At 44.9% G+C, this 26,290-nt stretch overlaps 2 protein-coding genes across 3 annotated transcripts in view; one reads left to right on the top strand and one right to left on the bottom strand.

The window, feature by feature from the left end:
- Window positions 1–397: 397 nt before the first annotated feature.
- On the top strand, window positions 398–18,421 carry impg1b (interphotoreceptor matrix proteoglycan 1b). Its single transcript, XM_076017595.1, has 18 exons — window positions 398–911; window positions 3,154–3,369; window positions 4,302–4,468; window positions 4,595–4,623; window positions 4,717–4,751; window positions 4,840–4,886; window positions 5,002–5,151; window positions 5,794–5,852; window positions 6,044–6,243; window positions 6,325–6,735; window positions 7,245–7,888; window positions 8,281–8,370; window positions 12,688–12,907; window positions 13,968–14,178; window positions 16,176–16,361; window positions 16,476–16,659; window positions 17,357–17,437; window positions 17,915–18,421. The coding sequence occupies exons 1-18, from the start codon at window positions 845–847 to the stop codon at window positions 17,996–17,998; spliced, it is 3,081 nt and encodes a 1,026-aa protein (XP_075873710.1). The 5' UTR covers window positions 398–844; the 3' UTR covers window positions 17,999–18,421.
- Window positions 18,422–18,651: 230 nt separating this feature from the next.
- Window positions 18,652–26,290, bottom strand: part of myo6b (myosin VIb) — a 32,545-nt gene continuing 24,906 nt past the window's right edge. Inside the window, exons 28-33 of one of the 2 annotated variants that reach the window (XM_076017974.1) lie at window positions 26,108–26,268; window positions 25,908–25,958; window positions 23,673–23,776; window positions 21,819–21,956; window positions 20,225–20,443; window positions 18,652–19,942 (exon numbers count right to left, since the gene is read on the bottom strand). In XM_076017974.1, the coding sequence (XP_075874089.1) occupies window positions 19,743–19,942; window positions 20,225–20,443; window positions 21,819–21,956; window positions 23,673–23,776; window positions 25,908–25,958; window positions 26,108–26,268 (873 nt within the window). In that variant the 3' untranslated portion in view covers window positions 18,652–19,742. The remainder of the gene's footprint in view (window positions 19,943–20,224; window positions 20,444–21,818; window positions 21,957–23,672; window positions 23,777–25,907; window positions 25,959–26,107; window positions 26,269–26,290) is intronic. The other variant, XM_076017975.1, reaches the window with a different exon arrangement.

Here is a 26,290-nt window from a genome sequence, read left to right on the forward strand (position 1 = left end):
AGAAGAAAAAAAAAAACAGGATCACACCAAAGTCTGTTGTGCTCTTGCTCAAAAGGAATCACTCAGCCTGTAGCCTTTTACATCACTGGGGTTTGATTACCCAGTGCTGTAAAACACACGGTTCGGTGTAATAAGGTCGGGTGATGGATTGCGTTCCTGATCTCGCTAAATCCCTGAAAAGAAAACTGGCCTGCGGGGTGGAGGTTTTTCCTCTTGGCTTTCAACAGGGTTGGAATCCAGAGTGTTTGGCAGGCCGACAATGACACCGTGAGGCCGAGACGCAAAGAGGCGGGGTGTCAGTGATCAAACCCCGGGGGGGCGACTGAGGGGAGCCGGCCGTCTGGTCTCAGGCTGGTTTAGATCCCCAAGTTGGTTGAGGTGACAGCTGAAGGTCCAGAAGGCGGCTAACAGGATGAGGCTGCGGCCACGTGGGCACGTGGCCCCTGCCAGGATTACGAGCGGCCAGAAGAAGGTAAAGAGATTAGACTCAAAACGGAGCCTGCTTTTTTAACCTCGTCACTGTTGTCACACTAACGAGCGCAGAAGTGGACCGCCGAGCCAAAACTCTGCCGCCTCCGTTGCTGTCATTCCGCCGCTTTGTCCCCGCTGCTCGTCCATCCATGAGGCCACCTCGGGTTCTCGGTACTCAACAGCATCGGGGGAACTGCTGAGGAACCTAGCTGAGGAACCTGGTAGGAGTGGAGCCGAGACCTCCCCATCGGGACCGATGAGGATACTTCAGCGGGTTCTCTTCAGGAGATCTTATAGTTGAGAGCGATTAGTTTGCAACTTCTCTCCACAAATGACAGCTTCGGGGCTTGAGGACCACATAAATTAGCCCATCATGCTTTTGAAGTCGGGACTCTTCCTCACTTTGTGCCTGTTTACGCTGCAAGCCAGTCGAATCAAAGGTAAGTGAGTTATTTTTTATTTTTTGGGGGGAATCGGTTATTGCCTTTGTAGTTTGGATAAAGAGATGTTCGCCTCAGTGGTTGCGTGTAAAAGTGAGAAAGGGTGCAGCTAAAGCTTTTGAAGACTGTTTGAAGGGGGAAGTAAACTCAGTGAGACGACCGTTTGCGGTGCTCTCTCCGGCTGCACTGCATGACAGTAGATCAGAACAGGTGGTGAAGCATCACGACTGGCTGCTGTTTTTTTTTTTTTTTTTAATGTTCTTTGTAAACAAACGCAAAAAAAACCCGCCACCCCTCAGCTGATCCTATCCTTGATATTGTCTACCAGCCACCCAGACGGCCTCTCTAAAGGTCATGAATATTCACCATAAATTTAGCCGACGGAGGCTTATAATAGATTTCTGTGGTGACAGGTAGCGTCCCTTCACCAGTGATAACATTTGTGTCCACGCCGGTAGTCTCGTTTCCCTGTGATGTGCCCGGGTGAGCTCATTATCCTGAAGGAAACAAAAGCCATTCTGTTCCCTGCGTCGCGGGACGCTAATCTTTTCTGGCTCGTAATTCTGCTGAGGCCTTTTTCCGGCTGCACGGGGGTATTAGGGTCCGCGCTCAAACACTCCCTCCCTTCAGCGCCGGTCCTCATGTCTCTGCATGTGCTCGTCGGCTCAGCGATTCACAAGAAGATCCATTCAAAAGCCGTCCTGGTGGCTCGGCAAACCTCCGGTTTTGGCTCGAGCTGTTGGCGGCTGAAATATTTTTTGCAGGAACGGGACAACTGGTTGAATTGGTCTGGCCTGAGAGGCCCTAAACTGGGGGGGTACTGTATGTTTGCACATAAGCGATAGGATATGCGAATTCAGTGGCAACACATTCCTTGCATGTTCTTGGTGCAGGTCCAAAATTTTGGATTTGCCGCAAACAATATTGGCCATTGTGAGATTGTTATTCAGGCGATGTGTCATGCTGCGATTAACACATTTTCTTTCATCAAGGAGCGTCCGTGTTTGACAGGTCAAAGGCTGAATCTCAGGAATAAACAGACAATTGAAGCAGCAGACTTGAAATGAGGAATTTAAGAATGTGAGAGCCTGCGCTGCCGCCAACTCACCAACACAGCCGCAAATGGTGGAGAGATGTCATCCATGGTTTGCAGGTCCTGCAACCTCAATCTAAAAACGAAATCCAGGGGAAGGAAATAATTGTTTGGGCCCAGTGACCTGCAGTTTGATTTTGTTGGCTATTAAATCCTGGCTTATTGTCTTAAAATGTCCACTGGGGTTTGCCGCCTGGCATCACAATGAGTGCCTTTCTACTGTGAAATAGCTTCATTGAATGGGTGACTAATGTGTTATAGTGCTGGCTGGCACCGTGGCTTATGTAATGCTATGGAATTTCACCACTATGCTCCGGTAAGACTGAACTTTGTTTTGTTTTTCTCCTCCTCTAAGGTGATCAGAGAATTGGGGCAATTCTTCTAGAATTCATGGACGTATTCTATATCGTTGCGGCGTGCGGTGGAAATCTGTGCTTCGCTTCAATCCTTCCGCTTAGTTCTAATGTGCATGCACAGCCCATTTCAACTGCAATCCAGATGTGCGCATCGCGCCACATTTACACCTGGATGCCTCCCATTAAAGACTCATCCTGCCAGGGCACTGCCGGCATGCTTCAGTGACGCAACCTCGGACAAATCACCCCGAGGCGCCGCGGTAGCCGTCCACTGAGTGCTCAGATGTGCGAAGAGAAGATACGCACCCCTCTCCACACATCTGAGTAGTCTCCTGGCACGCAAAATGTCATCCATCTGGCCACGAATTAGCACCTCAAAGCTCGAGGCTGCAGCCGTTTCTATACAGCAGCGACTCAAAGGCTGGGACACTAAAGGGGATGCAAAATATACATCCAGTTCCTGTATTACACATGTGTGTTGAAATGGATCCAGTTATCATATATGTTGCACAGCAAATCCATCATAATGTGGTGAGTAGCAGAGCCAAGAAACTAACTATCTATCTATGTATGTATAAATGCCATTTTTATGGTCTGCTGAGTGTAGCAACTGTGCAAAAGAACTGTACTGCCTTAATGTTGCAACTAATGAACTTTATCACAAGTGCACATTTTATATTTGTGCAAAATTTTCACGATTCAAGTTGTTTTCTGGAAAATCAGGCACCCATTCTGACAGCCCCCCCCCCCCCCCCCCCCCACAACTTGGCTAAAACCTCTTCTCATCTTGCAGACCTCCACGATCAGGATTTATCCAGGCTCCGGGATGTGAAGTACCGACACTTTCTGGAGTCCTCCAGACTGATCAGACACACCACTAACGTCCGAGGGTTGCAGGAAGGCCATCGGGCCAAGAGGTCAGCGGTCTTCCACACCGGGGTCAAAGTGTGTCCTCAGGAAACCATGAAGGAGGTCATCGGCAGCCACCGAACCTATTACAAACTCAGAGGTAAAAAAAAAAGAAAAAGAAAAAAAGAAATTACGTCACCACTGCCCACAGACAATAAATGACTTTATGTTTAATTGTGCGTGAGTGAAATGAACACTTTGGATTTAATGACCAGGGATGTCTTGGCAGATTAAGGAGCTTTCTTTGATCTTTCAGCAAAGTTGATCAAAGTTATTTTAATCCTCTCAGTTTCTAATTCTTTTAATCTGACCATTTTAATTAATGTGTTTACATATGTGTGCGCGCCTTTATAAAGACTCATTATGTCTGGAAATTGAGATTTTAATTGCCACACTAAAAGGCTGGTTCACTTCCTTTCTGCTGTCACACATGAATGGATGACTGGATGTGATAAAAGTGGTTACAAACATGCTGTGTCCACAAGAGATGAATTGCGGGTATTTTATGAGCCAAATACAATACAATACAAATATTCTGCATGACAGCAGCTGGGACCCAATGAATTTAAATAACGTAGATTCACTTGTTGTCGTGGATGTTATCAAATCACTAGGAAAAATGATGTCGCTGACCGAGTTTCCCACAGGCTGCATGTTATTCAAAAACGTGGTAAGTTTGATTCAAAGAGGCACATAATTCACAGCGTTGCTCGCGGGGCCTTTGTGCTCATTATTTTAATAAGAGGAAATGTCACAGGCATGTAGGAAGCTAAATATATAGTTTGACATTTAGAGAAACAGGCATTGCTACCTTATTGTTGCCTCAATCGTATGATGTTTGAAAGGTTTTGTGTTTTATTGCAGCCCTGTGGACTATGAGAGCAATAACCGGGCAATATTTAGAGTGGATCATGCTTGTCCAATGCTTAGAAAAAAGAAAGGATAGATATTAAAAGTCAGACTAGCTGCCTCGTGAACATTTCTTTGAGTCTGCTCCTGTTGCAAAAATCACTTAATTTTTTTGTTTTTTAGTTTGTCAGGAAGCAATTTGGGAAGCCTTTCGGATCTTCTTCGACCGAGTCCCCAACTCCGAGGAATACAGATCCTGGGTCTACACCTGCCAGCACGAAAATCTCTGCATGGACGACCTGGCCCAGAACTTCAGCAGCTCTCAGGAGCACCTGGACCTGGTGGCCAGAGTGAGTGTGGCAATAAATAGATCAATAAATTAATGAAATTCCAAACTGTCAGTCTGCTGTTCTTGTTTTTTTGTCAACCTTCTGTGTCAGACTGTCACAGCTTTGTATCTTGTTTCTTCTTCCTAGAGAGTTGCAGAACTCGGAGAGAGTGAAGGGTAGGTAGAGACATATAACAGTGGTATTGGCTTTATTTCTTTCTTTTGAATTAATTTTGATTATGTATATTTACATATTCTATTCTATTCCAGATTTATTCTTGGAACCTCAGAGCCTGGAAGGGATTGTGAGTTGGTCACTAATACATTACAGTCTTTGACATTTAACTTTGACTGCTTTGGATAATTTCTCATAATTGCTCTACAAATCAACAGGCACTTGGACACCACCCCTAATTCTGCTACCAACTGACGGTGGCGTTGTAAGTCTACCCACTAAAAAAACATAACAAAACAAAAGAAATGTGAAAAATAGCTATCTGTTGTGGACTCGTTTAAAAAGCGGTTACCTTACAAGTGTCTGTCTGTTGCTGACAGATCAAAGAAGACCCTCACATGATCAAAGAAAACTACGAGGAGTACATTGTGGAGTTCAGTGTGACCATTGTGGATCCAACATACAGCAAGCTGCTCAGTGATCCAGAGTACCTGGACTACAGCGCCATGAAACGAGAGCTCACGGAAAAGGTCAGGTGTCACTGACCAACAGAAGGAGACCTTTAACAACGCTGGGGGTTAACATTTAGTTCAAGCCAGCAGAAACATTCAGCTAAAACAGCATGGTGTCATCTGCACATTTGCACACGTACTACTATAATTGGTCAGCCGGTAATTAAAAAAAAATTCTAAATAATACAAAGCACCGTTTGTGCAGCCAAACAGAATGTACAGTACAGTTGCTGGCTTCCAGGCATGGCGAAACGTTGTAGCGTAGGGCTCACCGTAAATGATTAAACAACTTTAAGGTCGCTCCAAATGGACTTTCGGTAAGACTCTCAAGTGACCACAAGCCAAAAATAGTAAGATCTAATTGTATAGATTATCCTACGATAAGACTCTAACCGTAGCTCTTGGAACTGTCTCCGCTGGTCTTAAAACATTAGTGCGCCACTTGCTGTGTGAAGATCGTGACATCACAGATGAAGCGGTTGACTTTGGGCAATGGTAGTAGACTCTGCCCTGTAGCTATACACCAATACACTGATGCTCGGTGTGGTAACCTTTGTCTCTGACATTCAGTGCGAACAAAGCACCATCCCTAAGGATTTTATTAATTTTCACTATGTCTTATTTCATGTCTCATGTGATGTTACCGTTGTTTTTGTGCAGTTGCTGAATGTGTTTAAAAAAGTTCCAGGATTCAAAGAGATCCGTGTTCTTGGATTTCGGTGAGATAAATCAAATTTTCTCATAAGTTTTGCAATCGACACGCTGCAAAATACTGACTGTGCACATAGATTTTGGATAATGTGGTAACTTTTACATTAGCAAGTCTTTGGACATTTGTCTTGGGTCAGTGTCCATTATTTATAAAGACTTTCTGTATGAGAGTAAAAATGTGCTCCGTCATGTTTCTTAGCTCAGAGGACGTGTCTGTGCGTTATGCCGTGGTCTTCAATGGCGAAACGGAGCTGGGTGACGATCCTGAGATTCTCGAGGAGCAAGACGAGGATAACGACGAGGATGTAAACGCTCCCAAACTGAAACATATCATTGTGAAGGCTTTAGAACAGGAACCCTCCCTGCCTCTGGACATACAGACTCTAAGTTTTGAGGCTGGTGAGCACACACTCTACACTTATCTCACTGAGGGATTTCTGTAAAACAGCATAAAATGCATAAATATGTTTCTTTTTTCAGTCAATACACTTCACCCAGTGGCAGAGCTCGGTGGAAACCTCGAGGATAGGTCTGCGACTGAGCAAACACACACCAAGGGCACGCCGCTAAGTTTCTTCCCCACCGTTGCGGTGACGGAGAGCTCCATGGAAGCGTTTACAGTGAAACCAGAAACTCACACCTATGTGCCTTTCATTCCAAACAACCTCCCAGATGTCATATCTGCTGTCACCTTTGAGACTCTTTTGCCAGAGGAGGAAGTGCAGGGATACGCAGAGGGCACTGCTGAGGGACCCAGTGACATTCTCCCATCAGAGACTGTGGAGGAAACCACCACTGATATAAAAGAGGATGCAGAGCCAGAAGTGCAGGAGATACTGCGAAACGATGCTGACGGAGGTGAGGCTGGACCAGGAGAGCTCCTGCCGGACGGTAAGTCCACTTAAGATTTATTTTTAAAACAGGATTTGGAGAATCAATCAGAATTGGCAATTTTAAGACGGGTCAAGGCTTCATCGACCATCCAAACATTGAGCTATGGTGCTGAAACGTTTGGAGCTATTGACTTACAACAACAAGACGCTTAGGATCAATGCAACTCAACCCACACGGGGCCATCAAGGTCTCATTTTCATGTCGTGATTCTGCTGATAAAGAAGTGGGAGGGTGAGCTCATTGCTTTTCTTGGTCGATGAGTGGTGAACAAGAAAGAGTTTAAGTGATCTGTAACTGAGCATGGGAAATATAAATGGTTTGGACTGATATTAGTTAGATATTACCGTAATTAAAACCTATGAAACAGCCGAGGTCGCCCATGCAGTGAAACATACATCCTCAAATATTATGAATTATGTTTAAGCTGGAAGTCTTGGAATACTATACCTAAATATTGTCAACCTGTTTGACACTAAAGATCTGTTCTGATTTATTTCCTTTCCCAGAACCGATCTCAGATGTCGTGGCTCCTGAGGAACCAAATAAGGACATTTCCTTGGCAACCCCAGACTCCCACCTAAATACCGAGATTACAGACACTACTGAAGTTACCAACGACATTCCTCCAGCATCGACAAATCCCACCGTTACTGAGATGCTTGTCACAGAAACAAACGAGCCAGTCTTGATGCCACCATCTCAAGAGGACGCCGTCCAAGGAATTGAACCAGAAGGAGAAATAAACCCCCTGCCGTCCCCTGCAGGGAGCGGAGAGGAGCCTGAAGATGGAGATGCAGTAAGTGGAGGCCACACGGAATCCTCCACGATCTCAACGGACCTGCCCTCTCAGAACTCAAACATTCAAGAGGATGTTGGGTTAAGTCTCAGCGGGGTGGAGGCAGAAGTCAATGAACCTCTGGAGGAGGACAGCGGCAGCGGATTCCCCACGGAGACTGACGAACGTCCGTACGAATCCACGGCTGCACCGGCCATGAGGCAAGCCAGCACTCCACTGATGAGCGTGGTGGAAAAGAGGAAGGAATTAGTAGTCTTCTTTAGCCTGAGAGTTACTAACATTATGTTCTCTGAGGATCTGTTCAACAAAAGCTCCCCAGAGTACAGATCACTGGAGAATACCTTTCTCGAGCTGGTAGGTACACAAGCTTTTGCACTAGATGTCTTGTTTTTTCATGTCATGCTCTCACACTTGTTTTTGTTGTAGGCCAAAATGGTGAGAGTACAAGGGTGCAATATTTTAAGTTGATGATTTTAGATGTTTATTTAGTGGGTGCCCAATCTGGATCTTGTTGTCCGGCACAGTTGAGGATGCACCCTGCAGTAAGCCTTTGTCCTCACTGCTTATTTTTTTTAAAACCCCTGATTAAAACGAAATTATGATATTTACATATTTATTTTTTTATGCTTTAAAGATGTGACTTGGCTTCAAGCTATCGCCAATTTCTAAATTACGTGCGCAGTATGCTCTTGCATTTTTATCTGATTTTGTGTTAGCCGGATAAAGATTTATTCTGTTTTGCTCAGACTCAGCACTCCAGGTCCAGAAACTCGCCAAACCCTGGAGCTTCCAGTAAATCTGGGCCTAGGAGACAGACAACTTTAGCCTCCATACCGGTATTTTTTGTTTCCATATTGGAACTACCTCCCAAATGCCTCAGAGAGAGCATTATCATTCTATTTCTCAACTAACCCCACTAAAATGCAGTATATCAACATTCAACTAACATTTTTTCCACATCACTCAAATGCTCATCTGTACTTTCTACTTTTGCTTTTTGTGTGGTATTTACGTGTAGAAACTTTGGTGCAGCTGTTCATGTTCTGTTTTTGTGTTGTCCTCTGATTTGTATGTTTTGCCTTAACTTTTTGAATTTTGCAGAATATTTAGATTTTCAATACTGTTCAGCAAAAGACTCCCCCTCCCCTCCAAAAGAGTGCAGTCTTAAAATGACAACACTGTTTTAACATATACAAAATATGCAAATTAACAGTTCAAGAATGTATCTGTACTTTAGTTTCTGTTGCATCAAGGAACTGTTGCCTGGTCAATCTTTATCTATTAGTGTATTATGCACTTGTGTACTTAAAAATTGGCACTGGCATATGTGGATTTGTAATTGGACATAGCAAGACAATGTTGACAACACCTTTGCATCTGTCTCTTTGCTAACCAGTATACTAACAATAGCTAGTAACTAACGGTTTTACAGTTCTTCTGCTACGTCACCAATGTGGTGTTCATTGAGTGTGTGTCCAACATTAAACACTAATCTTCTGGACCGTGGGTGTGGAAATATAACACTTTGTTTGTATGCTTTGCAGTGTAAACACTTTTTGCTTATGAACTATTAAGTGTTTAGGACAGAGGTATGCAATTTGAAGTATGCAAGAAGTCATCAAATACACATCTGAAGCTCGTTTGTGTATTACCACGTTTGCTGTTAAGTTTGTGAATGTTGGAGGCCTTAAAGTTAAACTTGGAAAGTGAATCACAATTCAAAAAAAGAAAGAAATCAGTGGGGAGCAGAACGATGCGACAGCAGGATGTTTGGACCTCGCTGCCGAGTCCCGCAGCTTTGTACAGATTGTGTTGCCAAAGACTGAATTGCTTTGTAGACAGGGGAGCGCAAGGTAGCCCGGGCGCCGGCTGAATCATGACACCTGACTCCACCTTAGTCATTGTAGGACTCGGAAGGGTTGTCGACTTGCGCTAAGAAGCTTTACGTAATTCTGGTGCGTTCTTGCACGGCACACACTGCGCTATTAACAGCTCCAATCTGCTTAGTGTGACATCAATTAGGGCTGTGTTGACATCTGTACGCATGTTGTAGTGGCAATGCTGCGTAAATCTTATACTAGTTGCCTTATGCAAGGAAACAGTGAAATGAATAAGAGGACGGGTTGTTTAAGGACTTGATTATGGAGATTTTTTGGGGGGGTTCCCTTTGGAAGCAATAATTCCCACATGGCAGATGCTTTATTTTGCTTTGTTAGTGATGTTGCTATGGCCTTGACATCCTCCTCTTCTGTGAGAGAGCTTTGAATTTGCATCAGTTCCTTTCCAGCAGGTGAGCTTGTCCTTAAACCTGTGCCTATTAGTGGACATCAAAGCAAGACGCATCACCTGACATCCCAATTTAGTTGCATGGCTCTGGTTGATGGGAGAGACGTGTTTTTAGGCCCTGTCCGGTGGTACCTCAAGTTACGTAAAAAAAAAAAAAAAGGCCTCAGCCAAAAGCTGATGCAGAACAGAGAAAAAAACAATAATGAGATTCTCCACTGGCAAGGAGCAGAGGGAATGTGTGACTGTGGGATTTCCTCCGGCCCCTCAATAGGCGATGACAGTATAAAGATAAATAGCTCAAAGTTTGATGACCTTTTCTGCTCTATTTTTCATCCATCTATTATTTCAGTTTTGCACAGGGTTATTTTTCTTTTTTTATAACAGAAATTTCCCCACTGGGCTTTAACAATACCCACGGCAGACAAAAATGCAAAGGAACTATGACAGCAACACTCCATCTCCAATCTTTAATGGTTGCCCAAACTGTGGTCTCTGTAGTTCTCCTCCATTAGTCAATTTAGCTCTCTCACAAAACTAATGTGCAGACGTATGAACCGGTAAGTATTTATCATTTCATGTCTGTTGTCACTATTCCTTTCGGAATAATCAGCAATCCTTCCTTTAAATGGGCTTTTTAGTGCCAGAATAGAACATATAGATCAAAGTGATCCAAGCTGTTTCATGAACTTCTGACAGAAAACAGCAATAACAAGAGACACCAAATCATATTACGTGTGCAGCCCATTTAAATGGACGTAATATAATGTTCTGCTGGGTATGGCACCCCATTTGTTATGCTGTGCATTTGCGCTGCCTCAGATTCCATTAGCATTCGGTGACTTGCCAGTTCCCATGTGTTTGCCTTTGCCTCAGCCCTCCATTACTCCTGTACCTACTGGTTTGTGAAGCAACCAATAAAATTGGACATGGAGGTTGGAATTTGTTTAATGAAACACAGCAGCGTGCTATCTTTCGTGCCCTTGTTTTTTTTTTATATATTCCTTGACACCAGAGAGGGGACGCTCAATGATTTCTCAAAAAAGAACCAGTAGATACATGTGTAACCTCTGAGATGCGTGTGATGTTTTTTTTATTTTTTTTATGTCTTGGTGTTTCGACTTGTTTGCAGAGAGTCTTGGGTAAAATCTTGCGGAACAAACGCACTGAATGATTCGTGTTTGCGCTCACGCTCCTGCGGCAAGAGACGTTTGCTTTGACCTTGGACCGACGGCGACAAGGGCCACAGTTTTGTATCCACTCCACGGTGTATATGTCTTGGCACTCTTGTATTGAGACAAATGGATGGCCAAACAGCAAGCTGTGTCCCCGGCGTCTAATTTAATAGGGACTGTTGGCCATTTGCTCAGGATATATGACCCTCTTGTTCTCCACCTTTATTAACAATTGGGAAGTGTCCCTCAGTTAGCTGTCTGCCGGCGATAAGCGAAGTAGCCCGATCAGAGCAGAGCTCCTTAAGGCCTCTTATCTCCTGCTCGACAGCCAGGCCAGCTAAAGCATTGTAATCTCTTCCTCTGGCGCTGCGGCCGTTTGATGTTTGCCTCCTCTTGATGGGAATGTGAAATAGCAGTGGGGAGCGCGGTTCAGATCGATGAGCGCTGATGCAGGTCCATTACTCGAGCCAGTGGACTTCCTCAGAATTACCGCCGCTGTCCTGCCCAAGATCATAGATTAGCCTCTTAGCTGGTACTCGGAGTCTTTTGCAGTATTTTCTTTTGGATTACAATTGACTAATTGAAACGCAGCGGGGTAGAAGATATGAGAGAATGCGTTCAACAAGGATGAAGAAATTAAAAAAAAAAATAAAAAAACAAAATTAATGGCATCCACTGTGATGCCTCTGAGGGAGGAAGCAGCGGCAGATTACCTAGCTTGATGAATACAGACGCACTTGTTAGAAATCCGCCTCACAAATTAAGTTGTAATTAAATGTTGAGTAAATGCAATTTTAAAAATTGATGTTTATTTCAGTAAGAATAATTTAACGGCCGCCCCACCTTAATTCGCTTCTCAATTTTCTAATTAAAATTTTGCAGTGATGCTGCAGGAAACGAGAAGCTCATCGGCAGACAAATGTTGCCGCAGGTTACCTTCCACAACCCCGATTAAATTCATTTAGGTTCAGGGTGATTTTTAAAGTTATGGTCAAACAGACACCGTTGACTGAATGACCAGGGTCTTTTGTTGGTCAGAACAATAAAGCGTGATTGTCATCGACATATAATGCACTTAAGATAATAGCTTTTACCAAACACCATATATATTTAATATATGTCTATATATGTATATATATATGTATATACATATATATGTATGTTGGCGCTGATGTAGTTTTGACTCTCCCCAGGCCATGATAAAGCATTACAAAGTTCTCATTACCTCTGTAGGCACCACGAGCTCCTTCTGCTCTCTCACGCCAATGTTTGAAAACCCAATTTTTGTTCCCCCGAATGTAACTGGGCTACAAAATCAGCACAGCTATGGCAGGATTTCATGCTTGCATCAAAATTTAATTAAGAACTATTCATAGCGTTCACACAGTAAAATGTGACCTGAATAATTCAGAATCGGCTGCGCTGCGGCGAACCTCAGCTCTGTCGCGGTGGAAGCACATGACACATCGGCGGGGCGATGGCGCTTTACTTACACATGACACCTCGCTTCCTGTCATTAACCCAATCATCCGAGTGGAAATCCTCCCAGACTTAACGTCCCTTGCTGCCCTGCACATAGTTCCAACGCCCATCACTAACCAAACATGAAGGAACACCCGAGTCCAGTTTCTGAAGAACGGGCGGCCGACAAGGCGGAACTGGCGTTTGACTTGCTTTCCCCCTCGTGCTCCACAGCTCCTGCCCTACCTGCAGTCCAACCTGACTGGATTCAAGCAGCTGGAGATTCTCAACTTCAGGAACGGCAGCGTTGTGGTGAACAGCAGGATGAAGCTGGACAAGCCGGTCCCCTATAACGTGACGGAAGCCGTCCAGTGTGTGCTGGAGGACTTCTGCAGTGCGGCGTCCAAGCGGCTGGACATTGAGATCGACAGCCGCTCTTTGGAAATAGAGCCAGGTATCATTTTTTTTCTACTGCTTTCTGCTTCTTTGTGAGCGACCAAAGCTCTACCTTGAAAGCGAACGGGCCATTACTCACCGGATGCTTTGTTTTGTGCAAATGATTTGGCGAGGAAAACGTTCTGGAGCATCTGATTGGGTTTTCTCTCAAAGAATGAGAGTGGGACGCCGAGTGACGCAGCCTGTTTGCTTTCCAAGAACAAGGTCAATTTCGCTGAAATGTTGCACTGCGAACAAAAAGGATCAACCACTGACAATAGCCGTGCCACAATAGCATCGGCGGAAATGCTGACAGGCTGCGTGTCGGTGAGCACCTGGCTTGTCTGAGGAACAACACACAAGGTTGTAGTTATAGTGACAGACACAAGGGTCTGGCGTCAGAATGGGGAAAAACTTTATGTAGTCGTGTCCTTGTCTGCCGCACTTCCTTTACTGCAAAGTCTTCCAAGTCCTTGTGTTACCCAACGGCTCCAATGTCTCTGTTTTTAATCTGCAGACCTGCTTTAAGCTGTTTTATCCAACACTTGGTCTGCGTGTTCCTGTAATTATTATTGACGTCACAGTCTTTCTAAATAATGGTTTGGCGAAAGCAAAGTCTTGCTCAATGTCGCCTCTTTTGATTTTGGCTGTAGTGGTATTTAGGGAGTTGCATACCTGCTATTTTAGTTTCGGAGCCGCTAAAGTGGGTGAAGAAAGACGAGGTGTGGCACAGCGTCCTCCATCAGTTGGTAGTTGCCGCTTGTCTTCCTGATGAATGGTGAACCACCAAATAAACCTTTATTTAGTGAACATCTGGCGAGTGAAGGCATTTTCTTTTATAATTATGCAGCAAGGCGAGACCGCATTTGACGGCCTGCCATTGCTGCTGCGTCAGTAGAGCCGCATCGGATGCGCCTCTCTTGCTCGGCAGTGCTGACAGCATTGTGACCTCGTTAGTAAACAGTAGTCCTTTAGCGCGCCCTTTAATTTCTCCTGCGAATACGAGGACAGATGGGCGCTAAAATAATTGTTAACAAGCTATCGCCTCTTGGTTTCCGCGCGTCCTCTGCTGTTTTCAGCTGACCAAGCGGACCCCTGCAAATTCCTGGCCTGCAACGAGTTTTCGCGCTGCGTGGTGAACAGTTGGACCAACGAGGCGGAGTGTCTGTGCGATCCGGGCTACAGCATCGTGGACGGCCTGCCGTGTCAGAGCACGTGTGACCTGCAGCCAGATTACTGCATGAACGGAGGCCTGTGTGAGATCATACCAGGCCACGGAGCCACCTGCAGGTACGCAAAGACTAACCAAGAAACACATGAACTTGGCCTAGTGGCATTTAAAGACATAGTTCAGATTAGATTGTCACCCATGTCAGCGGACGCAGTTCCCAATCCACATAACCAGTCCGGAGTTTCACAGAGGCACAGAAACGGCACCAAATGGAAACCAGTTGTGACCAAGGGCTTCAATAAAACAAGAAACAACAGAAGAGAATCAAAATGCCTCTGTGCTGCCTGTGGGTTGTCATTAATGCTTTCTGAAGACGCTGTAGTTCAATTCCTATCACAATGGCAACATTAAAATTGTGTTTACAGCCAAATTAACAGCTGTAGGCTCCCAAAGGGTTTGTTCATGTGAACTCTGTGAGTTTGAATTTGTTGACACATTTCAGACCATGTAAAAAAAAGGCCCCAAGTAGGAGGCAATAGTTTGTATTTTGGTTTAAAAAAAAATATATATATATCCTGGGCTGATGTCATTGTTTTGATACTATAATATAATAATTGCTGCATTTCAAATTTGCAACAAAAAAAAAAAAAAGTATTTTGATTGTTTTAACCAAAAAAATTATTTGGGTATCTTGAAGTTTACATTTGGTTGTATTGTAGTTTAATTAGGTTGATTTTTTTTAGATTTCACTATTTTATTGAGGATATGGTTTAAAATAAATTACATAATATGTTCTTGTGCATGTGGATATTTTTTTCCTCCACAAAAATGTAAGGCATTTAAATGTTCTTTTTACCCCCGACTGCTGTGCTTTCAAAAACTGCTTGAATTGAAATAAGGTATATTTTTACATTCCTGCCAGTGTTTTCCTTCACCTTGAGGGTCATCACACCCTGATTGCACTCACCTGTGGCCCAGTGCTTGCCTCAGGTCTTTCTTGCCAGTTTGTTTGTGAGCAAAAAATTTAAAATTGAATTTTTGAATTGAATTGAGTTTTCAAGCTTTCTTAGTTGGCCAGCGGGTGTGGCAGCTTTTCTTGTGCCAACTTGAAATTTGAAAAGTGTCATGAATTATAGACAAGGGGGTCTTATTCCAGATACTGTCCAGTTCAGCAGTCCTAACAATGCACCTTTAAATTATTCAGTTTTTAATCTTTTTTTCATTTTCCTCCAAAACAAATGAATAAGCCAAAGGCAACAAACAAACCCTGTTCATCTCCCAAGGCAGAGAGCCAGTCATGATGGCGCTAATACAGTGCTTCTCAAACTTTCTCTGTCACGCCCCATATTTGACGTGGCTGTGTCTTGAGGGATCCCGATGAACCTGCAAGTGGTCCCATGTCTCTAGGACAAAGTTGACTTTTGACCCCATAGACTTGCATGGCATTAGGGCAGTGGTTCTCAAACTTTCTCTGTCACGCCCCACCTCAGAGGAAGAGAGATTTTCACAAAAATCAAAAAACTCACGCGCTCATCTCTTCCTGATCATATTTTGAACGGGGGAAATGTTTGTTAAATGTTAAACCCAACCCTGAACGGAACTGCATTTTCGACTGCAGCTACAGAACAAAGACAACACATTTGATGAGTCAAGCAAACAACTCATCAACATTTACTACCGACGGCGGTTGCGTGCGGCATCATGTGTGCGTGTCTCACACAGCCAACGTCGGTGCATAACTTTATGGGAGCCCGCAAATCAATCTGACCCTTTGAGTCATTGTTCATGTAAACAAGACAATAACAAAACTGATCTCATGGATGCATCTGGTGCTGTTGATTTTATTTGTGTTTATCTTTGGGCCTTTTAAAGTGCTTCAAGTGCGGTTTGCAGCTCTGGTCTGGTGCCACATATGTAGATAAGAAAGTCTGCTGTGAATTTCTCTCTTGACTTTGCAACCTTGCACTCCACTACCCCGATATTAACATTCCGATCAAATGTTTCCATTTTTTTTTAATGTCAAAACGTCCGACTTCATGAATATAAAATGGAAATGGGGAAATCGCTCCCTTGTTTCTTTGAGGTGATGACGTCCATCTCTGTGCGTCTTCTCCAGATGCCCCATGGGTAAATACTGGCACTACCACGGCGAGCACTGTGGCGAGCTGGTGTCCATGCCGGTGGACCCGCCGCTCATCGTCACCTGTCTGGTGGGGAGCCTCTGCCTGGTCTGCGGCGTCATCGGCATCTTGATTTTCATCAACAAGAAGTGCATCGGCAGCAGAAAGGCCGTCACCTTGGTGTAAGTGCCAATGTTGTCAACTCTTCTCGTTGTCCCCTTCCCTCCCGCCTCCTCCCTCGTGATTGGTGACGTGTTGTGATGCCCTCCCCGCCCCCAACCCCTCCCTCCTCGTAGGCACACCCTCGCCCCCTACGCCTTTGAGAACACTCTGAGGGTGAACCCGGTATTTGAGAACGACGACGGGGTCTTAACTCAGGTGTCCACCCTGCCGTACGCCTCGAGTTCGGCCTCGTCCCAGTCGCAGCAGTCTGAGCCGGAACACTTTGCCTCCATTGAGAATATTCATCTGAGCATTGAGGTACACCAGAGGCCCGAATACTAACCCAAAGCCTCCTAAAACTGACACAGACTAACCGCAACGACTTGTGTTTTTTCTTTTTTTTTCGAGCTTGAATAAACAAACGAAATCTGGCCAAGTTGCCAGAGCTTTAACATCCTGTAGGACATCCAGACACCACTGCCAAAACATGAGTGATATTTGGCATTTTGGGTGAAACACACTTTGACCATTACAGGCAAATTCAATTCAACCTTCTATGAACTTTCAAACCCACACGTCCAACTGGTCAATTTCTCGTGTTATTATTGCACTAACAAGGCATTTAACTGCAATCACAAACCCGAGAGTCCCATCCATGAATGGACAACTAAATGCCCCGTTTCAATGACAATTTGTATTTAAACCGCCTTCTCCATCATGCTGCTCACGTCTTTACATCATGTGACCTAAATGACTCCTAACAGCAAGGGCACATGACACGTTATTCAGACCTGGACAGCTTTTGTTTCAGTACGTTGTTTGAGATGAGGACATTGCCACCACATTACTGCTTCAACGCGTGATACAACCTCTAAACTGTAGCAGGAATGTTTTACATTTTCGGTAAATTTCACCCCAAGGTCAAATAAAACATTTTTTCTTTTCTCCTGTTTACCTGGTTAAAATTCCTCTCAATCACTAACAGCAAAAGCTTTGTGTGCGTTTGTGTCCGCAGATCCCCAGACAACTCTACACCACCAGATCCGAAAAGTTAGTGTCGGAGATGGTGGATTTCCACCACTGCATACCACACGAGGTGAGCGCCACAGCAGGGTCAGGCGGGGGTTCTGATCAAGGGTTCCAAATACCTGCTGTAGAGTTCAAGCGAGAGCGGTTTGGGAAAGAACGAGGTTAACGCTAATGCGCTTCTTCCATTTCTGCAATGCATGATGGGATTGTTGGTTTTGGTTAATGTTTACGTTCATTGTTTTACAGCTTTATGATGTGTGCAAAGGTAAAAGCAGCCAAGTCTGTCTCCTTCCATGTTTCTTCCGACATAGGAACCAAATTGATTTCTTTCATATTTTTTTTCCCAGTAAAAGAATCAGGGATGGCTCGCTATCCATTCTAGTGAATTAGCATCACTCTTTGCTTAGTGTGGAAAATGATTCTCCCTCTTCAAGTTTAATCAATCAAAAAACATTAATTGATTTATCCAAAGCCAATCTTTTCAATGCACTTCCATTGGATCAAGTGTTGCATTTTATTTACTCTCCCTCTTGCCTCCTCTCAGACGTGGCGACTGCCAAATGAATACAGAGCGTGTTGCGTGTTGAGGGCAGCAGACGGCGAGCACTCGGACGGAACGGTTGTGTGACGACGCCTGGATCAACTCAGGAGATTCAGTTTGACCGCGGACCAGACGCAGAACTCGTGTCGGGAGAATGGTGTTTAAACGTCTTGTGATTTGTTGTTCATAGTGATTGTGTCTCGTTAGACAGAGAGCTATGGATGTGACCGTGAGCGTAGGTTGTCTTGAAGTGGGACCTGATATTTATTTTATAAATTGGATGGTAGGAACATTTCCTGTATACCCTTGGAATAAGGTCTCTTCCTCACAATGAGGTGTAATATTATGTACAAAGTGATGCGCACAGATGTATCCTCACGCTAGACTGTCAGACGCAGTTCGTTGTGTTGCTGTTTGGACACGCGAGGTGTCGACCTAAGAAGTCGCCATAGTGTGTTTGATATTAGAGAAATGTTGTGTTGTTGTGCAAAACTCTCACCACTAATCATGTCTTCTTCTTCTTTTTTTTTTTTTTTTACACATTTTGCATTTAAAATGAAAAAAATAAAATGTTTTTGCATTTTAAAAAAATAAGTTGATGTGTTTCTCTGCGTGAATTTAGCAAAAAAAAATATTTTTTATTTTTATTTTTTACAAATAGGCTAATTTTTACTTGCTCACTATGGAATCTTGATAAAAATCAATTAATTAAAGACATCAAGTAGAACACACTGACTAGTTTCAAGAATGAGAAGACAATTGTATTTATGGAAGGGAAGGTTTCATTTTGTTTTAAATCCCCATACTGGAAGTTGGCCTCAGTTTACGGATGACATCAGCCCTTACAGTAGCCTTTGTTGTCTAATTAATCTAGAGGCTAATCTCATAAGCTGCTGATAGGATGCCAGATAGCAGCATGAGCAGTCAACTTCACCACCGTGCTTGCAAATCTGCTCAGTTGTTGTCACGAGTTAATTCATTTAACAGAAGAAAACAAGTCGTGACACAGAGCAACAGATTTATTTCTTCTTCTTTTTTTGTTTTTCAGTTTTCCAGACGTCACAACCTCCATATCCAAACAGGTCTTTGTCATTTTCTACTTAACTGAAACAACTGCCCACCCCCGATTCTTACAAGCACAAAACCTCAAAAAGTAAAATACTTCATGCAATAATGCAGAAAGAGCACACACACACACACACACACACAGACAAATGACAAGGTTACATGACAAATAAAACCAAGACGCAAACTGATATCCTACCTTTACCATTTGCTTAACAAAAAAAGTAGCAATAATAATAAAAAAAAAAAAAAAAACGGTTCTTTTTGCATGAATGCAACAGGAAACGGTGACGGGCGTGCGGCCAAAAGAGAATCCAAGGCTTGTTTGATTTGTTTTAGACTTGCAGCATTTGAAGCGGTTTTTTCTTATTTGATAATTGAATGAATTTGTTTTCAGTTGCTATTAAACCTATTTTAAAACAGGTCATTTTATGTGTGCAAGAGTTGAGATTTGGTGGATATTTATCGGCGGTGCAGACTCATACGACTGTGTGTGTTGGAAATCATTAAGGCGGAATTGTGCGGGAAAACAGACGCCCTCATAAGGCTTAAGGCACAGTGGAGCTTTCCATTGGAGTGCAGAGTGGGGAAGAGGACGGAGCGCAAACCGCTGCACCAAAACACGGCAAAACAAAAGTATAAAAAAAGTTAAAGTAGACAACATACAGGTATTTTTAATGAGTAATAAAAAAAAGAGATGTGAGAACAGCAGCTACGGCTCAGTGTCCAGTGTCAGGATCCAGGAAACATCTTGCCGCCTCTGCTCTCACTTGAGGAGACTCTGAAGCATGGCGGTGGCGTGCGTGGGCCGCGCCTGCTTGTTCTCGATGGCCTTCTTGAGGTACTGAATGCCGTCGCAGCGCTCCCAGATCTCCTCAAACTGCCTGGGCAGGATCTCGGCGCCCCTCTTCCGGGTGAGACCCGTCTCCTCCAGACTCAGCTCGCACATCTCCATGTCGTCTTTGCCTGAGCGGTGGGTCAGCATAGTTAGAGTTTGAAATAGAGTGTGAAATCTAGGGGTTACAAATGAGCAAGAATACAATGAAGGTGCTCTAAATGAGAAAATCTTTGTTTTACAGGATTGTCGCAGAATTGCAAATTTCCCTGACTCAACACAAATGGCTCGACCATGTTGCTGAGCTGAGGCCACTTCATTGGCTTCGATATCATAATTAAGGAAACAGTATAGTTTATCACGCTGATTATTTTCTCAAAAAACAACAATTGGCTTGAAGTCCGCTGACTCACCGGCCACCAGCACTATTGGCTGTTTATCCGGGTGGAGCTCCATCTGTCTGGCTATCCAGGGCCCGTCGAAGTGCGCGTACCACCAGCCCTTCTTTTTATTCTGGGGGTCTTTGTACTGGTCGGCAGGTCGGATGAAGGGAATGCGGAAATACCTCTGCTGGCGGTTCACCGCCACTCCCTGGTGCTGGGCCGTCACTGGAGGGGCCGGGTTCTTTTCAGCTGCACGAAGGAGAATTAAGCCGCATATTTGTATACAGAGCTGTTTGTGTTTGAAGTGTTATTGTTAAAAAGTTCATCCAAGGCAGCATCAATCGTGTGGCCTTGCAAAAATGTTTTTTTTTTTTAATCAGAGCTGGGAACGTGAGAGGGGCTGAAAAAAGTTAAAGGCCCAGCATGTACGATTTAGCAGCGACTAGTGGTGAGAAAGGGCATTGCAATTATATTGTCCCGCACGATATTACATTTTTCTTATGAGCTGTGATGTCAGAGTAAAATCAGTAAGGGGTGCAATATTGCCTATTTATATAAATAAATAACAAATGGAGACAGCAACATTTCTTGTAAAAATTTGCAGTTCACCTTTTTTTAACAGTGAGGCGGCTCACTGGGCTTCTCTGATAAGTCAGACTCCATCAAGCATAACGTTCAACCACAACAACGAAATTCTCTGTTCAGAAATGCTTGTGGATAACTATAATTTGACTCCTCAGTCTGTAAATAATAATGTGCTTCACTCTTCCTTTCTTTCTAAAATTGATCTGGAACAAAACAAAGAAATTGTAGCATTGAAAACCTTACAGTGGGTGGTGGTCTGATCAGTTTATCAAGCACGGCACAGACAGTGTGTATTGTCTATGTCCATGTCATACCAATAGATCCCTTTGAAAATTCAACACGCTGGACCTTTCTAAAGCCTGTAAAACATGCGAAAATCAAAGGGGAGGCCGTAAATGCCCGAATGAATGCAGCTTTCAGCCTCTAATAAATCAGCGCCTCATTTAAAACCACTCCTGCGTCACCCAGAGGCCAACCCAAGTATGGGGAGAGCAGCACACTTGCTTTCAGGGGCCATCATATCAAAAGGGAGAAAGGAGGCTGAATTAAGTGAGAGCGGGAACAACAGAGAATGTAATGTCCCCGATCGCCATCAAATTTAATATTTGTCCGCAAGATGAAAAGGGGGGAGGCGGAGGTGCAGAGAGACGGCTAAACAACATTTGCATGTGTGTATGTGTGTGTGTGTGTGTGTGTGTGTGTGTCTGGTGTGTGAGACTGATTATGCATGGTTGAGCTGAGGATGAGCAGAGCAAAGCGGGCGAGCTGTCGCACCAGCAGCGGCAGAACGTGACATGGCGAGGCGGGCAGTTATCTTCTAATTAGAACAAAATCTGACGGAGCCGCTTGGCTGCATTTTTAGGCCGGGGTGTTTCATCAAATCCAGAAATGCCGGGGAACACTGGCGGGGGCGACTGCGAGCGTGTCATGCGTCTCCATGACGACGGCAACAAGTGGTTGGTGTTTTTCTTTTGGGGGGGGGGGGTATTTGATGCATCACTGTCGAAGCGGTGGCGCGACGATTCATCTGTGCGCTGACCGTAATCGGTGACAGATTTTGGAGCCCTCTGGTCGCTGCCGCTGTCGTCAGTGCGCTTCTTGTTCTTGGACTTCCAGGCGTGATAGACCTTCAGGCGGCGGTGGAACTCCTCTCTGCAGGCGGCCAGCAGCTCGATGTCTGCGCACCGGAACACGACGCACGAAGAGAGTGAATGACAACAAGGAAAATGTGTTTGGACACAAATCTTTGCAGTCCCCCAAAAGCATCTGGGAGTGTGACTTATTACGCTCTTATGACAGACTATTTTTGTTTTTAGTTACTTTTAAAACTTTTAAATCATTGAAAAGTTTTGAGTTGAACAATGACGGGCAAAATAGTGTTCTTCCAGCTTGCTAAAGTCCCATGTTGGGAACATCTAAAGACCTCCCCCTGGAGCCATAACGTGGTATGACATTATAAACTGGAATCCAGCTCATCCATCTTTGCTGACCTCAAATGATTGAAACAAACAAACAAACAAAAAAATAAGCAGTTCATTATCAGTCTAAGGAAGTGGCGGTTCCAAGTTGCTTGGAAAAGCCAGTGCAGCAGGCCAGGAGATGGAGAGGATAGTGTGTCAGCTTACCTAAGACAATAAATTATTTAAAACTGTTCCGGCAACGACTAACAGGATTTGAATATTCTGGGCTGCCCCTTTAATATTAAAGCCGTCATGAAATTTTTTAGAATTTGGATTCATTTTGACAATCGCACATGCAAGAAACACAAGACAGGTCTTTCCCTTGAAAATCCACTCAGTTATGTTGCACATTCCAAATCCCTGAAGGCCCAAACAGCTGAAACATTTATGGAATAAGGCTATTTAATGGCTTATTCCTGCCCCAGTTCAGAAGCTCAGTGTTTCCCTCTAGATGGTGAAATACAAAGATGGAAAATCATGCCCCAAGAATTCTGGTACCACCCTTGGAACCTCCAAAAAAAACCCTGATGGCTTCCACAAATTAGCCAGATGTCCTCGGAATCCCATGGGGGATATCAAGGCCCCTAATGCCCACCACAGAGCGGCACGCACGCACAATTATAAAGGCATCAGCAAGTGCGTCACCAGATTGGCACGTCCTTTATTTATTTTTTTTCTTCCACGCCGGCTGAGAGCGAGCGAGTGAGCGAGCGAGGCTGGGGATGAACTCTATCATCGTCCATAATGGCGATAATTTGCTCTCTCCCTCCTCGCTAAAACGCATGCTGATGAGCCGCCGCCGCAGCTGTAGGATCGTCGAGGACTGCTCTTTTGACATCTTGTGTCCGCGCCGTGTACAGCTGCAGTCTCGGCTTTTTAACACTCACTCAAATTATAGTGCACGACTCGCTGCTGATGCTGCTGCTGCTGCTGCTGCTGGTTCTGAGTTACTCACTGTGAGGGCTGAGCAGACAGAGCGACATCATCGCATCTAGCATTCCCACTATCTTCTCGTATGCTATTTTTCTCTCATCCTAGACGGTAGTATAGTATAAACCCAGAGAACAGCATATTTAGCCCCCTGTTTACAGCCTGTAGCAAAAACGGCCATACCACTATTAGCTTCCTGCTAAACCTGTTTTTCTGTCTAAATATCCCCATTGGTCGGAATAGACACCTGGCTAGTTGCGTTTACGACAACCTGGGAGAAATATCAGGGTTACATCGGCACCTTCTGTGACATCACAAAGGGCAGATATGCAGAACTGTGCGTTTCCAGGCAACTCGAGCAGCTACAGAGGCAGAAAATTGACCTTTTTAGTTTATGGTTTACAGACGAGACGCATGTTTTTGATAGAAAAGGTTGATTATATAAAATGGGAAAAATATTGGCCCTTTAATCTGCCTGCTTTTGTTTTGTCGCAAGCACTCACCGCAGGACGTGTTGATGACGTCTCGCAGCTCGGCGTACTTCCACTTGCTCAGGTCGTACTTTTTCACGCCGGCAGCGGCTTTGGTCGCCTGCACCTGAGGACCCCTGCGGAAAGGAACAGGCGAGCGTGGGTGAGACGGAGCGGGTGACATTTATTGCCTCCGAACGCAGCAGATGATCCATGAGCTCCACAGGGAGAGCGGCGCCGATCTCTAAAAAGCAGAGAAAAAGGGCTCACAGTTAAAGTCTACTTGGTGAGAAGACGGGCGTGATGACAGTGGAGGTGACGCTATCGAAGAGAAAGAGTGCTTTAAAGCCTACTAAATCAGTTTTAGTGGGTGAGTGAGTCCAAACAGAGGGCTAAATCTGCTGTTTTTGGCAAGCCACAGATATTGTTTTTTTTTTCGGTTGGGCAGAATAATTTATTATGCTTGGCTGCTTTACTGGAGTTTGGGACAGAAGCTGCCGATCTGAAATATATTGGACTTCTCATATTCGACTGAATTTATAATTCATGCATGGTAATAAATCAAAAAGACAACAGACGCCGCTCCTCTCGTGGCCCCTCCTCTCAGCGTCGGCAGATTAAATTTCCGGCCCAGGACAGTCGGCAGGGGAGCTGAAGGCCAGAGTCTGACCACGTCCTGGCAGCCTCCTCCACTTCTAAACGACGTCCATTTCCCTCCAACCAGATGCCTTCCATCCATCTGCCGACTTTTTTTTTTAAAAATGTGCTCCTCTCCCGTTAACATGAGAACGGACCAGCCAGCAACGAGGCCGGAACGATGTTTCTGCCGCTCAGCCGACTGCTGCCGGGTGTCTGAGCTGGCGTCTCCAGACTCCCCGTCGAGCCCGGGCTGCTAATTCAATAATGGCGAGGATTTAACTCCCCCTATTTACAGTCAGCTTGGCTGCTAACGTTCCCGAGCAGGGGGAATTACTCATCCACGAATCGTTAGCCAGATCACAATTACCATTTGTAATTCAGGCCGACTGCGCAGATGAAACTGATTCGGGATCTGTGTTGTGACGCTGAACAGGGGATGGATGGGCTTGCAGGGGTAGGCGAAGCCACCGAGCGTCTGCATTGTGCGTGCGCGAGCCCGTATGTTTACTCCGGCTGCATGCATGCCTTCACGCGTGCTGAGTGTACATGTAACCCACAGTGGCAGGCGACGTGCAACGTGGGTCCTGGATGTCCCCGCTGGCACTGCCAGCGATCGTTCGCTGTCGGGTGAAGTGTCACTCCGCCTTGGCGCAGCACCTGCAGATGTTGCAGGCTGAAGGCGTTAGCGTGTGGTTTATTTAAACCTACAGGTGCGGGGGTGGAGGGTGCGTCCACTTCAGTGCTTGGAAGCAACATGGTGATTAGGCTGGCCATGCAAATACCCTAATATTATAATAATAATAATGAACAAGATCTCTTTAATTTTAAAACCATTGACGGCTTCTGACATTATATCTCATCCTTTAAAATCTCAAGAGTCTTAAGGATCCTACTTGAATATTATGAAACACATCAAAAAATAACAAATAGAATGAAGTTGTTTACCACTAGAGTGTGTTTTATAAAATGCAATTGAGGCCCCCAGACTCCAAGATGGCGGCCCATTCATTTCCATGATGTTGCTCACCCAGCGCATACGGCGAAAAAGTTTTTGCCTTCCGCACTAATGGGCTTATAGAGCATGCCCAGTCGTGTCATTTCCCATCATGCTTCTGTAACTCACATGATCTATTTGGCCTACGAGAACGATTCTGGAGAACGCAAAATCTACAATAGAAAGATTTGCTACGAATCGCGTTTCTGGTGACAGTCGTTGAAGCCATTTTTGTATTGCGCTCTATGGGAAAAATGCTTTTTGGACCCATGGGATTTATCTTGCTGCAGTACCTCGAGTGGCCACTGGGGGAAATCGGCGTCCCGCCATTTGGCCGGTCCTTTATCCAGTTCTTATCATACATCCATGGTTTTAACGTTACACATATCAATGAGATCTGGTCTTGATTTGCAGCTTGCAAAAGAAAATGTAGCAGCGTGTCATTTGTTTGGGATTAGCGTCCTAGAGATTGTTGACTCGTGACACACTAAACTAAACAGCACAGGATTAGGTTATGTGAGACGGTGGAGGGGGAGAGACGGACAGCGAATGCTGGGGCGAGTGCGCGCCGTTAGTGAGGTGAGTGCAGTGAGACGGCGGCACTAATGGGGGGCGGCGCAGCACTGATGTCTTACATGGCTGTGGCTGAGGATGAAGAGAGAGAAAGATCTGCGAGAGCGTCGTCGCTGCGAGAAGGAGGGGAAAAAAAGAAAAACGGGCAAAAAGATGAAAAAAAAAAAAAAAGCAACAGCATGCGGTTACACACTCATGCTGAGGTGAAAATGTCATTTCAACACGGCCGGAGGTCAGAGCCACAGCGTTGACCCTGCGCTACCTGCGCAGGCCGGCGTCCAGCTGCCCTTCCTCGGTGATGAGCTCCGCCTCGCTCTGGGCGATCCTCATGGCCAGCTCCCGGTCCCGCCGCTCCTGCTCCAGCATGGTGCTGCGCTGGGCCTGCTCCTCCCGCTCCAGGGCCAGCTCGATCTCCAGCTCCGCCTGGAACGGCACAAACAACCGT

The sequence above is a fragment of the Nelusetta ayraudi genome, unplaced genomic scaffold, assembly GCF_046127955.1.
Source record: "Nelusetta ayraudi isolate G7.1 ecotype Tasmania unplaced genomic scaffold, CSIRO-AGI_Nayr_v1 ptg000007l, whole genome shotgun sequence".
NCBI lineage: Eukaryota > Metazoa > Chordata > Actinopteri > Tetraodontiformes > Monacanthidae > Nelusetta > Nelusetta ayraudi.